General features: G+C 48.7%; 4 protein-coding genes across 4 annotated transcripts; 2 read left to right on the top strand and 2 right to left on the bottom strand.

The window, feature by feature from the left end:
- Nucleotides 1–373: 373 nt before the first annotated feature.
- On the top strand, nucleotides 374–1750 carry HOO65_021052 (WD repeat-containing protein JIP5; the record flags this gene model as incomplete). Its single annotated transcript, XM_071000227.1, has 1 exon — nucleotides 374–1750. One exon carries the CDS (start codon nucleotides 374–376, stop codon nucleotides 1748–1750), a length of 1377 nt encoding a protein of 458 aa, XP_070861690.1.
- Nucleotides 1751–2156: 406 nt separating this feature from the next.
- HOO65_021051 (mRNA-capping enzyme subunit beta) lies at nucleotides 2157–5979 on the bottom strand (the record flags this gene model as incomplete). The annotated part of the gene is made up of 3 exons (XM_071006322.1): nucleotides 2157–2336; nucleotides 2436–2909; nucleotides 2977–5979. The coding sequence occupies 3 exons, from the start codon at nucleotides 5977–5979 to the stop codon at nucleotides 2157–2159; spliced, it is 3657 nt and encodes a 1218-aa protein (XP_070861689.1).
- A 2196-nt stretch (nucleotides 5980–8175) lies between these two features.
- Nucleotides 8176–11736, top strand: HOO65_021050 (26S proteasome regulatory subunit rpn2; the record flags this gene model as incomplete). Its single annotated transcript, XM_071006344.1, has 2 exons — nucleotides 8176–8327; nucleotides 8439–11736. 2 exons carry the CDS (start codon nucleotides 8176–8178, stop codon nucleotides 11734–11736), a joined length of 3450 nt encoding a protein of 1149 aa, XP_070861688.1.
- A 255-nt stretch (nucleotides 11737–11991) lies between these two features.
- On the bottom strand, nucleotides 11992–13908 carry HOO65_021049 (oxidoreductase molybdopterin binding domain-containing protein; the record flags this gene model as incomplete). The annotated part of the gene is made up of 1 exon (XM_071000226.1): nucleotides 11992–13908. One exon carries the CDS (start codon nucleotides 13906–13908, stop codon nucleotides 11992–11994), a length of 1917 nt encoding a protein of 638 aa, XP_070861687.1.
- Between the last annotated feature and the right edge of the window lie 457 nt (nucleotides 13909–14365).

The raw sequence follows: 14365 nt of genomic DNA, 5'->3' as shown, positions 1-14365 counted from the left end.
GTAATGATGATGTATTATGCAAGTCATCCTCAGCTACGCCTATGGCACTTCTCTTTTTTACTTCAATATTCTTGCTAAAACCCTAACATGGTATAGGCAATTCCATAACCCTAATACCTTATCGATAACAACTGACGACAATGATGTGACCCACCTAAAAGTTCCTATGCTTTTTTCATTATTTTTTTTTGGAAAGCGCGTTCGTCTTCGGTGAACAGCATTACATTGATATAATTTTGATATTGAGTTGCTTATTTCATGCTTTTCCATACAAAGGCCTTGTTCCGATAAACGCCTTTAAGGAAGCCATCTCTAATTCCTTTTCTCTCGTTTGTACTTATTTACAACGAATACATAATAAAACCTACTCGCCATGTTCGAAAGTACATGCTCGCTCCCAACATCGTCGGACTTGTTTTGCCTGGTCCTGCACCCCGAGAAGCCGCTGCTTACAGTCGGCTTGGCTAGCGGCCATGTAGAAACGTTCGAGCTTCCTGCGCCCGCAAGCGAAACCTCGACTTCCTCCGAATCGACGTCGCAAAAGCCTAAAAAGATTGCCTTGATCCGTTCTGTGTGGCGCACCAAGCGCCATCAGGGCAGCTGTCGCGCTCTGGCTTATCAGAAGGACGGCTCACGCCTCTTTTCCGCCGGTACTGATGGCCTTATCAAAGGCTTCGCACCCGAAACTGGTCGCGTTTCCGTCAAACTCGCACTCGGCCCTAGTGATACAGGTATTAAGGATGACCCTTCAATGTTGCTGGTCTTGAATCCTTCAACCATCATTGCTTCCCTCGATTCAGCCTGGGTACGGCAATTTGACTTGGAGAACCCCGAAAAAAGCCTTGGGAGCCTACAGCCACATGAAGATTTTGTAACCGGCATGATTTCTCTGCCTCCCTCCAAGACCAGCACTAGCGGCGTGTCAAAACAATGGGCATCGACTGGACAGATGACAGTGTCAATCTCAGATATGCATAAGGGTGTGGTCGACGAGTCAGGCGAGCAGGATGAAATGCTGATTTGCATATCTTACATACCCAACATGCGTGCTCGCAAGGCCAGTAAGACCACTGGCATTCTGGTTACTGGCAGTGATAATGGCATCCTCAAGACATGGGACCCGTCAGACCTGGAAAAGCCTGTACACAAGATCAAAGTCAAAGAGGGCGAATCGTTGGAGTGCATGGTGCCATTGCCTGAGTCACTCGGCATGGGCGATAAGGTGGCATGTGGTTTTGGAGATGGTATTATCCGTGTGGTTGATTTACGCACTAGAAAAGTGGTGGAGGATATGACAATGTCACATGATGCTCTCTCTGGAGAACCTGTCATTGCATTGGCTGTAGACTGTTATGGGCGGTTAATCAGTGGTGGTGGGCAGATTGTCAAGGTGTGGGAGGATCTTGCCGACCTCCAAGGTAATAGTGATGACGAAGAAGATGAGGAAGAGGAAGAAGAAGAAGAAGACAACAGCGATGATGACAATGATGGCGAAGAAGAAGAAGACGTGGAAGATGAGGTAAAGACGACACTCAATCATAAGGCCAAGGGAAAACGGTCCCGTGAAGAATCGTCTGATTCCGATGCAGATGGAGATGAAGACGAGGATGAGGATGATGAAAGTGAAGACGACAGCGATGATGATGATGGCGAACATGCCAGAAGATTAGAGCAAAAGGAGGCGGCCAAGAAACGGAAGTTGGGCCCCATGGGAGCCCATGGAATCTTGAAATTTGATGGCCTTGACTAGAATGGCCAAGGAACCAAGTTGGTATGGAGGCCATGAACAATACAAAATCGTCACATTCACTGTTCATAAGACTGGTAGTTTTGCAGAGAATGGCTTTGTGTGATTAACAATTCACCAAGCCCATGCTGTGTTAGCATGTTGACAAGGTTAGAATACAGTAAATGAATTATGAGGTCTTGTAACGCCCGGCCAGAGAAGAGAACCTTGATACACAAATGCACCATTTTAACAATCAATCAAATCAAAACATAAGAGACATTGAAGAAGACGTAAGACAAAAAAGAAAACCGAGACGGAGAATGCAAGCGAACAAGTGGCACGGAAAACGGAATACAGAAAGAGGTCGGGGAAAACGCGAAGGAGATATAACTTGGCAACAGTGATCTGTGGTCTGTTAGAGCACAAACTAGCGCCGTTGACATTCCAAGGGCCAGCGAGCAAGCATTCTAATGTTGTCCAAAAAGCCCTCGATCAACTCCGGGTAGTTGTGAGGGTGGTTATCAAATATACGGCGGCCCTGCTCGAGGATGGATTCCGCGGATAGTTCTATCTCAAGCTCGTGGTTCTTTTCAGATGGTCGATTTCCCTGTAGAATTGTAGAATGTTAGCAACAGAAAATACACACCAAAAGGAAACGCGGAGCATAGTCATGATGAAGAGCTACGAAGATTCCGAGGTAACTTACTAGAGTAGAAGTGACTTGAGTAAGATCGATTTGATAAGGGCCCTGGGAATAACTTAAACGGTCCTTAGACCGCTGCATGTCGTTTCCAGAGCTATTGGAAATGACACTTTCCAACTCCTCCATTGGCCCATCCCAATTGACTTCAAGATTTATGCTGATACGGCAGTCAAGTGGCCCACAAGGAAAATAGAGCGACTTGTTAGCAACACGAATCTTGACAATCTTGGAAAGAATCTTTGTGTGGTCGTTTTGATCAAGTGTAACACGAATCTTAGCAGGAAGTTTTTGAGTCGAAAGTATGTGACGGGCGACTGGCGAGAGATGAGCGGCCAGAGCGGGCGTGAGAGGGAAGTATTTGTCTACTTCACGAAGGTGCTTGTAGTTAATGGGGACACGGGGTGGGCCACGACTTTGAGAAGGACGGGCCTTTAGTGTAAGCTCATTAAGGAAATTATTGAAACCTTTGTGTTGGGCCTGAAAGCGGGTTAATGGTTATTCTAAACACCACGTCACAATAGGAGCGGGAATACATGTTACATACCTCTGTCATAGCACTGCGAAACGAAATGCGCGGGTTGTCTTGCAGCAGACATTCTGTGGCAACAAAGGGTTGGAAGCGTTCGTTGGTATCTTTGTCAATAAGCACGCCTAGTTTGGCCTCGACTTCAAAGGAACCGCCACCTCGAAGAGCTTCCTGGCCCTCATTTGACTGGATCACGTTGACAAAGATCCAGTCTCCAATAGCCCGTGGCATCTCGGACACGGGTTTTTGACCAGTCATGCATGGTTCCCAACCCTTTAGGCTTGAGCCAGAGGCTAATGGGGCTGCTACTATCGATGTATTGGGAATATTGGTAGGAGGTGGGTTGGGAGCAGTTGAAGGGGGGTTTCGAGCATGTTCAGGAGACGATTGCCTTGCGGCAGCAGAAACGGAGGCAGAAGGAGCAGCAGGTTTAGAATGTTTCCGTAGTTGGAAATTGATGTACTGGATTGGTGAATCCTTGGAATCAGCTTTTCGGGCCCACACTGGTGGTTGGTCGCGTCTTATTTTCCGCTTCTTATTAGCAACGGGGGGGCTAATTGATGATATAGAATCGCGTGTCGACTTGCGGGGATTTGTACCGTTGGTTTGTTTGGTATCATACTGATTGTTGGTGTCGAGATCTATCATGTTGTTATCTCGCTTGCGTTTGGCAGGCACAACAGCGTTATCAGCAACCGAGGGCTTTGAGTCTTGGGATATTGAACGACGAGAAGAGGCAGAGTCCTTATTAGGTGAAGCAGATAAAGGCCCAGAAATGATAGAAGATTCTGATTCAGAAGCAGGGACGGGTACAGGAGTATGGGTAGGAGCAGAAGAAGTGGGAACGGGAGCTGGAAGAGGGAGTGGAATAGAGGATGGGCGAGAAGAAGCCTCAGTCTGGAAAGCGGTGGTTTTTGGTGTAGTTTCTTGTAGTCCCTGGGATACTATAACTCCTTTCTTTTCCTGGTGGTTTGTTACTGGCGAGTGAGAAGGGCGGTGAGAGTGTGGGTCATTATTAGTCGTGGCGGGATCGTGTGCCTGCGATTTGGACAGCTCAGAAAGGCGTTGTTGCCCAGGTTCAATTTTTACTGAATTTTGGACCTGATTATTCATTTTAGTTTGTAGTGGAGCAATAGGTTGCTGGGGTGGCTGTTTTTGCTCAGGATGAGGATCCTTAGGGGGGTGGTCTAGTGGAGGTTTTGGTGGAGAGCCTTGTTGATGAGGCAAAGCTGGTAATAGTGGGTGTAGCGCCTGATGCGAGGGAGGATTAGGGGGTGATTTCTGTGTATGAGAAATTTGACGACGGTGGTGGTTGTGCTCCTTTTCGCCTTGTTCGGCTTGGGATTTTTGGGAATTTAGCCTTTCGTGGGATAATGGTGACTGCTGTTGGCGGGATTGCGGTGGAAGAGACTGCTGCTGCTGCTGCTGCTGTTGTTGTTGTTGCTGCCGTTGTTGCTGCTGTTGTTGCTGCTGTTGTTGCTGCTGCTGTTGTTGTTGTTCCTGTTGCTGTTGCTGCTGCTGCAATGGAGGCGGCTTCGATCTTGCAGGGGATAACTGCGCCTGTTGATTTGGAGGATGAGGAGCTTGCTGAAGTGAAGATGGTGATGGGTTTGTATAGCCACTTATAGAGGCAGACACAGGAGCAGATCCAGGAATGGACCCAGAGTTGGCCAAATGAGCAGATCCAGGTACATGACCGCCACTATTGTTACTACTAGGCGGCTGCATCTGACCGTTACGTGGGCTACTATGTTGTGAGAAAGATGCAGACCGTGGATCAAGTGGAGGCGGCCCATTTTGTGAGACGGTCGGCTGTGACATTGTTCTCGGAAACACAGCAAGCGGTTGCGGTGGCGGCGGTGTAGGATGAGGAGCAGTTATGGGGCTACTGTGCTGTGGAAATCCATAATGGGGGGGATGTTGGTTGTGAGCGGATGTAGGAGTTGCAGATTGAGAATGGCCTGAATGTGATCGATGATGTTGTGGATAATGAGGCTGAGACTGTTGAGAGGGTCCATGGGGGCCTGCACTTGAAGGCGTATGAGGCCCAGTGATTGGTGAATGTTGTGTATATTGTGAGTGAGCGACAGCGCTAGGAATGGCGATAGGTGGGCCGGATATGTTGGAGTAGGAACTATGACGAGGAGGATAGCTAGCGGCGACTGATTGCTGCTGTTGAGGGTGTTGTTGATAATTCTGCGGAGGATGCTGCGGAGAGCGTTTTTGAGGATGTTTCTGAGAGTGCTGCTGAGGTTGATGCTGAGGTTGATGCTGAGGCTGATGCTGAGGTTGATGCTGGGAATGCGGCCGAGGGCGCTGCTGAGGGTGTTGCTGCTGTGGGTGCTGCTGCTGAGGGTGTTGCTGCTGAGGGTGTTGCTGCTGAGGGTGTTGCTGGGAGTGCTGCTGAGGGTGCTGCTGGGAGTGCTGCTGAGGGTGTTGCTGAGGATGCTGCTGAGCCTGCTGCGATGATTGCTGAGCTTGCGGTTGAGCTTGCGGTTGACCTTGCTGTGGATAATGGGCTTGGGCTGCACTACCGGCAAGTTGCTGTGGAGGAAAGTAATTGTCCTGAGAGCCGGCCTGCGAGCCTGATATGTAGTGCGCTGTAGGCACTGGAGGGCGCGTTTCATATTGGGGAGCACTATGCATGGGCAAAGATGGAGGGCGAGAGTTGTATGGAGAGGACGGGTAATGGTTTTGCTGAGGGGCAAAAGATCCTTGCGGGCGGCCTTGGTATTCCTGAGAAGCTATGTGTGATGCCGACGATTGGTGAGGAGCACTGTATTCAGCGTAGTGGGGAGGTTTTCCTTGTGATGGAGTCAAGGGAGTTTGAGGCTGGCTGTAGCTAAAGTTGGATCTAGCTGTCGGGCCGGCATGGGGGTCGACGGGCGGCGGTCGTCGAGATCCATTAGGAATAGGGGCTATCTGCTGTTGAAGCTGTGATGGTTGACTTGGTTGACTAGCCTGACGTGCACCAGAGCGATCACCGCCGCCATTATCATTAAGCATGCCGCGGAGATCCATAGCAACGTTAATTTATGCAAAGACAAATGTGAAGGTGGAATGGAAGCTGTTGTTTTCAAAGCATAGCTTTATCAACGAAAATTCAAAACAGGCGCGTGACAGTTAACAGTCAGTCCGAAGAATCAAATAGTCGCAATACAAAAAGTGCGAGTAGAATCAATTTTTGCCCTTTGACGCGGGGCTTCCTATCAGATAGAAGATGCAGGTTGCGTATTTTGACTTAAAGTCAAGTTTCTAGTCGTCAGAGCTGAATGGGTGGTGATGTATAAGATTTGATTTCAATGCACTAGACACGAAAGCAATGTGTTCTTTTTGTGTCTAAATACTCGTTGAATTGTGTCTCTATAGACGAATCACAACGCGCGCAAACAGGGCAATAATCGCAAGGTTGTGACAATAGATAGACACGAGTCGCGTTTGAATGGATGCTTGAAGATCCGCCGGGGGGGGGGGGGGGGAATAAGAGCTCCAGGGAGTTGTCGTGTAAAATTCAGGTAACAGCCTTCACAAGACGAAAAGGTAAGAAGGAGAAGATGGTTACGAGTCTGCTAGTTATAAAGGCGCAACACAGTAGCTTCCTAGGCTGTGAATGAAAGATGAAGGCAAATGGAGCTAGAGTCAAAGCGAGCCAAAACTTGGCACTTTTCGCTAGCAAGATGATGAATGCAGCGGAAATAGAAGACGCGAAAAATGGAAAAATATACACGAAGAAAAAAGGAAGAAGAAAATATTTCAAAACTAGTAAAGAAATAGTTTCCGTTGATGATCAAAGACAACATAAAAGGAGAAGTTGCGCAAAGTCTGATAGAGAGAAGAGTGCTTCAGGGAAGGGAGGAGCGGCAGATAGAATGAGTAAGTGCAGGCTGAAATGAAGTTGTGAAAAATGAAAGGGCGACAAACAAACAACCCAACGATGGCCATAGATAGAAAGAACTGTCGCCAATAGAAAATAAAAAAAAAGCCGTGCGTGCGCACCTAAAATAAAAAGGTGCAGGCAGCTGGGGTGGCATAGAAGGAAGGAGCTAGGGATAGAGGATGAGGGCGAAAAGGAATGAATGGGAGGGCAAGAGCTGCAGCTTCCAAGCTGATAATTGTGGGTCTCGTTTCACAACTTCTCTTTGAGCTTTCTCACGCTGTGAGAGTGAGATTCTATTCTTCTAGAGGACTGTCATGATGTTAACAGAATTGCTAGCATACCGAAGGCCAATAAATCATTGGCTGCGGTTTTCTGTCTACTCCATCATAGGTGTGACTGAACTTTCCGTTTTGCTTCCCATGGCTGTGTGTCTCTTGCATCCAAAACGTTCTAGACCGGCTACTGCAAGTACTAAGGGGCCTGCCTACCTACCTATATATTGATATCAAGGTGGTTAAATGTTACTGTATGCACACATAGATTCTCATATGGGTACCCACGTTCACGTTCAATATGCACTGTTACCCCCAAGTACCTGTTTGTATCTATACTTGTATTTGTGTTCATCTTGCTTAGTGCTGCCGGCGACAAAACACAGCATTGCAATTAGAAGCCAGCACATGCAGGCACAACCCCATCACACCATAAGAGATAAGTAACCATGATACAAGCAGAATCTCACTTGTGCAATGTCACATGTAGACTTTATTGCAAGATTGCATATGATTCATAGATCTAGTGCTGTGTTAGCCTGGCTTAGTCTTTGTGAGATATTTTAGTATCAACTTTGGACATTGTCGATGGATATAAGAGAAATACATGTTGGTAGTCATTGAGATTTCGAGCTTTATCCAATTCCGGCCTTTCTTTGAAGGTTAGGTTTTACCGGTTTTTGTGCTTTCACCCACCAGCTGGCGACAGCTGGCGACAGCTAGACCCTTTTGGATCAAGTGGGGCAGAACAAGCTTGCTTACTTGCTAGGCACGCTTTGCCTGACGTGGACCTTTCTCTTTCTCTGCTTGATGTTTGGAGCTCTTGAATTCTGCTTTTGGCTGTTGATGTGTTATTTTGGGTCTATTCATCTTCTTTCTACACGTTATCAAACTTGTCATCCATCACTGCAACTTCATTCCATCACCAGTGAATAGCCCGATACATACATTCTAGGATTCACTTTGCTCTCTTTTAGATTTTTGCTGTTTCCTGTTCTATTCTATTTCCTCTCGTTGGCCGCAGCTCAATTCAAAGTATCACACATTTCGCCAACACCCTCAATCATAATGCTCGCTACCATGAGCGCATCCTCTGCCGCCAAGGGCATCTTGGGTTTTCTCCACGATGAGGAGCCTGATCTCAGGGTCTTTGCCCTTCAAACACTCAATGATGATATCAACACTGTCTGGACAGAAGTTGCAAGCGCTGTTGACCAAATGTATGTCCACTTTAGGACGAAATAGTCCGACTTTCAACCTCTATCTCTTCTTTCTATCGATGACCCTTGATGATTTGGAATTGGCTGCTAACATCTTTCTCCTACCTATAGCGAAACTCTTTACGAAGATGAGACCTTCCCCGAACGCGAATTGGCTGCCTTAGTGCTTGCCAAGGCTTACTACCACCTGCAGGCATACAACCAAAGTATGAACTTTGCTTTGGTGGCTGGAGATCTGTTCAAGCTAAATTCCCCCGGCGAATTCGAAGAGACCATCATCTCAAAGTGTATTGATCTGTGGATTGCTGTCTCTGCGCACGAACACTCTGTGAATAAAGGGTCAAAGTCTAGCAAGACGTCGGCTAGTTTTGCCTTCAATGAAGCTGGCCTGACGTCGCCAACCACGCCATTTTCTCATTCAAATTTGCCGTCCAAGTCGCTTCTGTCCCGTGCATCCACTGAAAACGCTCTTCTGGACCCTTCGTCTAAGCTGGCTGACGTTGGTCCTAACGGCTCTGTTTCTATGGTGCAAATGCCCGATCCTAGCACTCGCCGAGCCCTCCAGGCAGTTATCGAACGCCTGTTTGAGGTTTGTCTGCGGCAGGGCAAGTACCGCCAGGTCGTTGGTATTGCTATGGAAGCTAAGCGTCTCGATGTCTTAGGCTCTGTTATCAGACGCGCTGGCAAGGATCAGAGCCAGACCAAGGGAAAAACTATCAGTGACAATACCCACCCCGCCGAGGACCTGATCGAATATGCCTTGGGTATTTGTCTTGATGTTGTGCAGGAGCGTAGTCTTCGCACTGAGCTGCTGCGTCTTATTCTTGATCTTCTGAACGAGATTCCGTCTCCAGACTTCTTCGCCATTGCTAAGTGTGTGGTGTACCTCGATGCAGATGAGGAAGCTACCATGATGCTGCGGCACCTTGTTGAAAAAGGCGATCGCGAGGCCGTTGCTAGCGCTTATCAGATCGCCTTTGATCTTTACGATAACAGCACCCAGGAGTTCTTGGGCAAGGTTCTCAAGTGTTTGCCTTCTGGCGAGCCTAAAAAGGCCAAGAAAGACGAAGAAGATGCCCAAGAGTCTGACGCACTCTTACAGAAAGAGGCCCACGACGATGAGGAAAATATTCCTGAAGACCAGGCAAAGATATACTATAATATCCGCTCCATTCTTGATGGCAGCAAGACCATTAAGCTCAATTTGGAGTTTCTCTACCGCAACAACAAGTCCGACTCCAACATTTTAAACAAGGTTCGCGATAGTCTCGAGAGCCGCAACTCCATTTTCCACACTGCCCTTACTTTCTGTAACGCCTTTATGAACCACGGAACTACAAATGACAAATTCTTCCGGGATAACCTAGACTGGCTCGGCAAGGCCGTCAATTGGAGCAAGTTTACCGCTACCGCCGCTCTTGGTGTTATCCACCGCGGCAACCTCTCACAATCCCGCAAGCTTCTAGAGCCCTACCTTCCTCGCGGAGCGCCTACTGGCTCTATCTACAGTCAAGGTGGCGCTCTCTACGCCTATGGCCTAATCCACGCTAACCATGGCGCTGATGCCCTCGAATATCTAACCTCTCAGTTTGTAGATGCCGAGGAGGAAGTAATCCAGCATGGTGGTGCCTTAGGACTTGGTATTGCAGGAATGGCTACCGGCTCAGATGACATTCTGGAAAAGTTAAAGAGCGTTCTTTACGCTGACTCGGCGCTCAATGGTGAGGCAGTTGGTCTTGCTATGGGTCTCATTATGCTCGGTACCGGCAACGAACGCGTAATTGAAGATATGATTGCCTATTCCCATGAGACAAGTCATGAGAAGACAGTTCGCGGCCTCGCCATTGGTATAGCTCTAATTATGTACGGTCGCCAAGAGGGTGCTGATATGGTTATTGAGGGGCTCTTGGCCGATCCTAACGCAACGCTCCGCTACGGAGGTATCCTGGCCGTAGCTATGGCCTATTGCGGCACTGGCAGCAACAAAGCCGTCCGAAAACTCTTGCATACGGCCGTCAGTGACGTGAACGATGATGTCCGCCGTGTCGCTGTGATGAGCTTAGGTTTCATTCTGTTCCGCAAGCCAAGCAGTGTCCCACGTATGGTTGAGCTCCTTTCCGAGTCCTACAACCCCCATGTTCGTTATGGCTCAGCTATGGCTCTTGGTATCAGCTGTGCTGGAACTGGCCTTGATGAAGCTATTGATCTTCTCGAGCCCATGCTCAAGGACCCCTCGGACTTTGTCCGCCAGGGCGCTCTAATTGCCCTTTCCATGATCATGGTGCAGCAAAATGAAACCATGAACCCCAAGGCTGCTACTATCCGGAAAGCATTCAAGAAAGTCGTTAGCGACCGTCATGAGGATGCTATGACCAAGTTTGGTGCTGCCCTAGCTCTGGGTATCATTGATGCTGGTGGCCGTAACTGCACAATTGGTTTACAAACCCAGACCGGAAACCTCAACATGGCCGGAATTGTTGGTATGGCTGTCTTCACACAGTACTGGTACTGGTTCCCTTTCACCCACTTCCTTTCCCTCAGCTTCTCTCCTACCTCCATTATCGGCCTAGACCATGATCTTCAGATTCCCGCTTTCAAGTTCCACTGTTCTGCCCGTCCCAGTCTATTTGACTACCCTCCTGAACAAGAGGTCAAGGCTGAAGAAGGTCCTGCTCTGGTTGCGACTGCTATTCTGTCAACTACTGCCCAGGCTAAACGTCGTGCCCAAAAGAAGGAGAAGGCCCAGCGTAGTGAGTCAATGGACCTAGATTCTGTACCTGCCGCCAAGACCCCCGGTGGCGATGCCGATGACAAAATGGACATTGATGATGAGAAGGAGAAGAAATTGGCTGAGGATGAAACCAACTCGGAGGACAAGGGGGACAAGAAGGAAGGGGATTCATCCGCCACTACTCCCGGCACTGATGCCAAGAAGCGCAACGAGAAAGAGAAGGCAGGGTTTGACATGGACAACATGTCCCGTATCCTTCCCGGCCAGCTCAAGTACATTAGCTTCCCCGCTGGCCGTTACCAGCCTGTGAAGAAGCCTACTGGGGGCCCTATGCTATTAGTGGATACTACTCCTGATGAGCCCAAGACCCTGTTGGAAGAAAAACTGAAGAAGGTGGCTACGGAAAAGGCTCCTTTAGCTCCTGGTAGAACAGCCGGTGGTGCATCCGCCCTGGGTGCCCGTGGTGGTATCAGCCACGAACAAGGGGATCCTACTCTCCAAGAGCTCCAGGACCTTCTCCGTAGTGCTGGAGGTGGTAATGGTACAACGTCAGAGCCTCATAGAGACCAGCTTGTCATGCTTGCTGATGGCAATGATCAAGAGGAGGCGCCTCTACCGGAACCTTTTGACTACTTCACCGACGATGAAGGAGATGAAGCCGAGGAAGAGTCCAAGTAAAGAGGGTAGTGGTAGGGGTTAGTGTTAGAAATTCATATCATTCTTGTTTTAGCCTTTGTCCCACAATATTTCTACTCTGCCCTTCTTATTTTTGTTATGAACAACCAACTCATACTAAAGAAAAATACGTAGGCCTTTTTGGGAAAGTATTAATTATTGCCATTCCAGCGCCTCTATATACAAATCTAGCTTATAATTCCGTACGTCATGGGGTTTTTTTTTTTTTTTTTTTTTTTTCATTGATCATAGTGAGTCTCACGAATCATTGGAATCAACACTGGGCTTAACTGTGCAGCGTTCGCACGCTCGAACTCTATGCCAAGCAGTAGCAAGATTTCCACGAGCATTGTAGATGGAGGACTGTGTTTGAGGCTGGGTGTTGTAATTCTCATCAGTAGCCTTGACCACAATATCAGGCGAACATAAGAATGGCTTGTCGAGAGCATTCTTGTCCTTGGAAAATGACAACGAGGTAGAAGGCTCGGTTGAAGCTGCAGGGGCAAGAGAGACTGAGCCGTGGTACTCCCAGCGCTTCCAAGCCCAAGATCTCCCGCTACCGTTGTGGTTTTCTTTGGTGTTGTTGCATCGATCATCGTCGAGAAGCTCAGCTTGATCCCAGGTAGCGCCGCCATCAAGACTAACGTCGACTCTAGTGATGGCCTTGCCGCCCCCCGAGTACGCCCAGCCTTTCACGGAAACCTTCTTCGACGATGTTGCATCGGCGTCGGTGTCATCGCGTAGAACGGCCGAGGTAATAGCGCTAGTGACAGGCATTTCCTGGATAGAAGGAGCGCTCTCCCAGTCGAGCTTCTTACCAACAAGATTAGGGCCGAAGCTTTTATAGTCTTTACGCTGCCACTGCGAAAAGCTCTCCTCATCCGACAAGACAATTTTATTCAGCCACTTGACCGAGCGTGCAGCCACATGGCCTGGAACTAGGGCACGAAGCGGGTAGCCGTGGTCGCGGGGGATAGGCTCTCCGTTCATTTCGTAAGCCAGAAGGACATCGCCGCGTGGGTCAATAGCAACTGACATGGGAATAGAAGCGCCATATGCCTCTAGGGCAGAAAAATGCACATGTTTGGCGTCTTCAGGCGGGTCAATTGTGCCGCTACGCACACTTGCCACAGGGTAGCCAGCATCGGCTAGCACATCCGCAAGGCGAACACCAGTCCAAGTGGCCGAAGAAATGCCACCGGTAGTCCATTGAAGACCGTTAGTAGGGCCGGCTTCCTTGGTCATATGATTGCGGCGGTTTCCAGAGCATTGAAGGGTGGCATTAATGGTATGGGAGCGAAACTTGTCCTTGAGCTGGGCGAGCGAGTAGGTCACACTTTCGCCGTCAGGTAGCTCGATTGTAAGACTATGCTCATCGGGCTTTTCAATAACAGGGACCCAAAAATGGTTCCGTACGTAGAATAGATCGTTTGGCGTCTGAAATGAGTCGCTGAGAGCGTATGCTGGGCTTTCGGCATTGCGTGGCTTGGCAGTCAAAGTGCGAAGGTCGGCGTGGCGAGCAGGATCAGAGCTGAAGGGATCTTCGACAGACTCTTCGGGAATTTTACCATTAACCAGATCTCCCGAGTGAACATAGCCAATTAGGTATTGCTCTAGAATTTCGTAGACGTGGGGTGATTTATGGATGGTGAAAATGTTCCAGTACGGCTCGACACTACCACCAGCAGCCTGTAGGATCACGTCACCTCCAGGGTGCCCAGCGATCCAGTCAGTGATGTCATAAATCTTGTCCTTGTATGTGATCCACGGCTCGCCAGAATTGCCATCATGTTTACGTACTTCGGCAAGGTGTATCCGCGGCAGGCTCAGTGGCTCGCGAGTGTCGTTATCAGCCTCAGAATCTTTGTTGTCAGACAAGTGTTCGTCAGGCTCTGACAGTGTGAAGCTTACGCCTGCTGCAACGAGACCACCAGATGCCAATAGGGTTAGGGTTCTAACAGCCCCACCAGCCAGTGGCTTTTGGGGAGGGAGAGAAGAAGATGAAGAAGACGTTTTCTGCGAAGACGAAGAAGGCGATAAAGTGTCGTTTGAATTAACTAACAGACGTGGGATGCTATTACTTAGGTGCCGTCGGTAGTTGTTTGGGCATGGTCTCACAAAAGGGGATGTTCGCGGTGCAAGTCGGCCAAATCGAGACAGAAGCGATGTTGCCATAGTTGCTAAAATGTCGCAATACCGTTCTAGAGACAAGCTCGATGTCGCAATCGCTGGGAGAGTGGCTAAAAGATAGGCATATGATGGGGCTGAGTCTGGTAGGATGCACTTGGTCAAATGCCAGGCGATATAGAAATTAGAAGGAAAAAAAGGACCTGGAATTAACAGCCAATTTGTTCTCGAGTGTTTATATTCTGCTAGAGGTCGCTGGGGATGCACAGATGAAGAAGACGAAAAAAAAAATGTGAGTTTGAGGACTGTGTTTACTATGAATCAAAGCAAGACTTTGCGCGGAGAATTGGTCGGAAGGCCACTCCATCCTTTTGCCCAGAACGGGTGGGCAAGGGGACCGAACAGCAGCCAGGAGATAAGGGCGATAAAGTCACAAGGCATAAAGGGCAGCATTAACACAAGGCATAAAGGCATACATAATTGAGACGGAGCAGCCAGATAAAAG

The sequence above is a fragment of the Ceratocystis lukuohia genome (genome assembly GCF_044167205.1).
Source record: "Ceratocystis lukuohia strain C4212 chromosome Unknown Supercontig2_pilon, whole genome shotgun sequence".
Lineage (NCBI taxonomy): Eukaryota > Fungi > Ascomycota > Sordariomycetes > Microascales > Ceratocystidaceae > Ceratocystis > Ceratocystis lukuohia.
The sequence above is the reverse complement of the archived record's forward strand: the minus strand, read 5'-3'. Positions and strand labels throughout refer to the sequence as shown.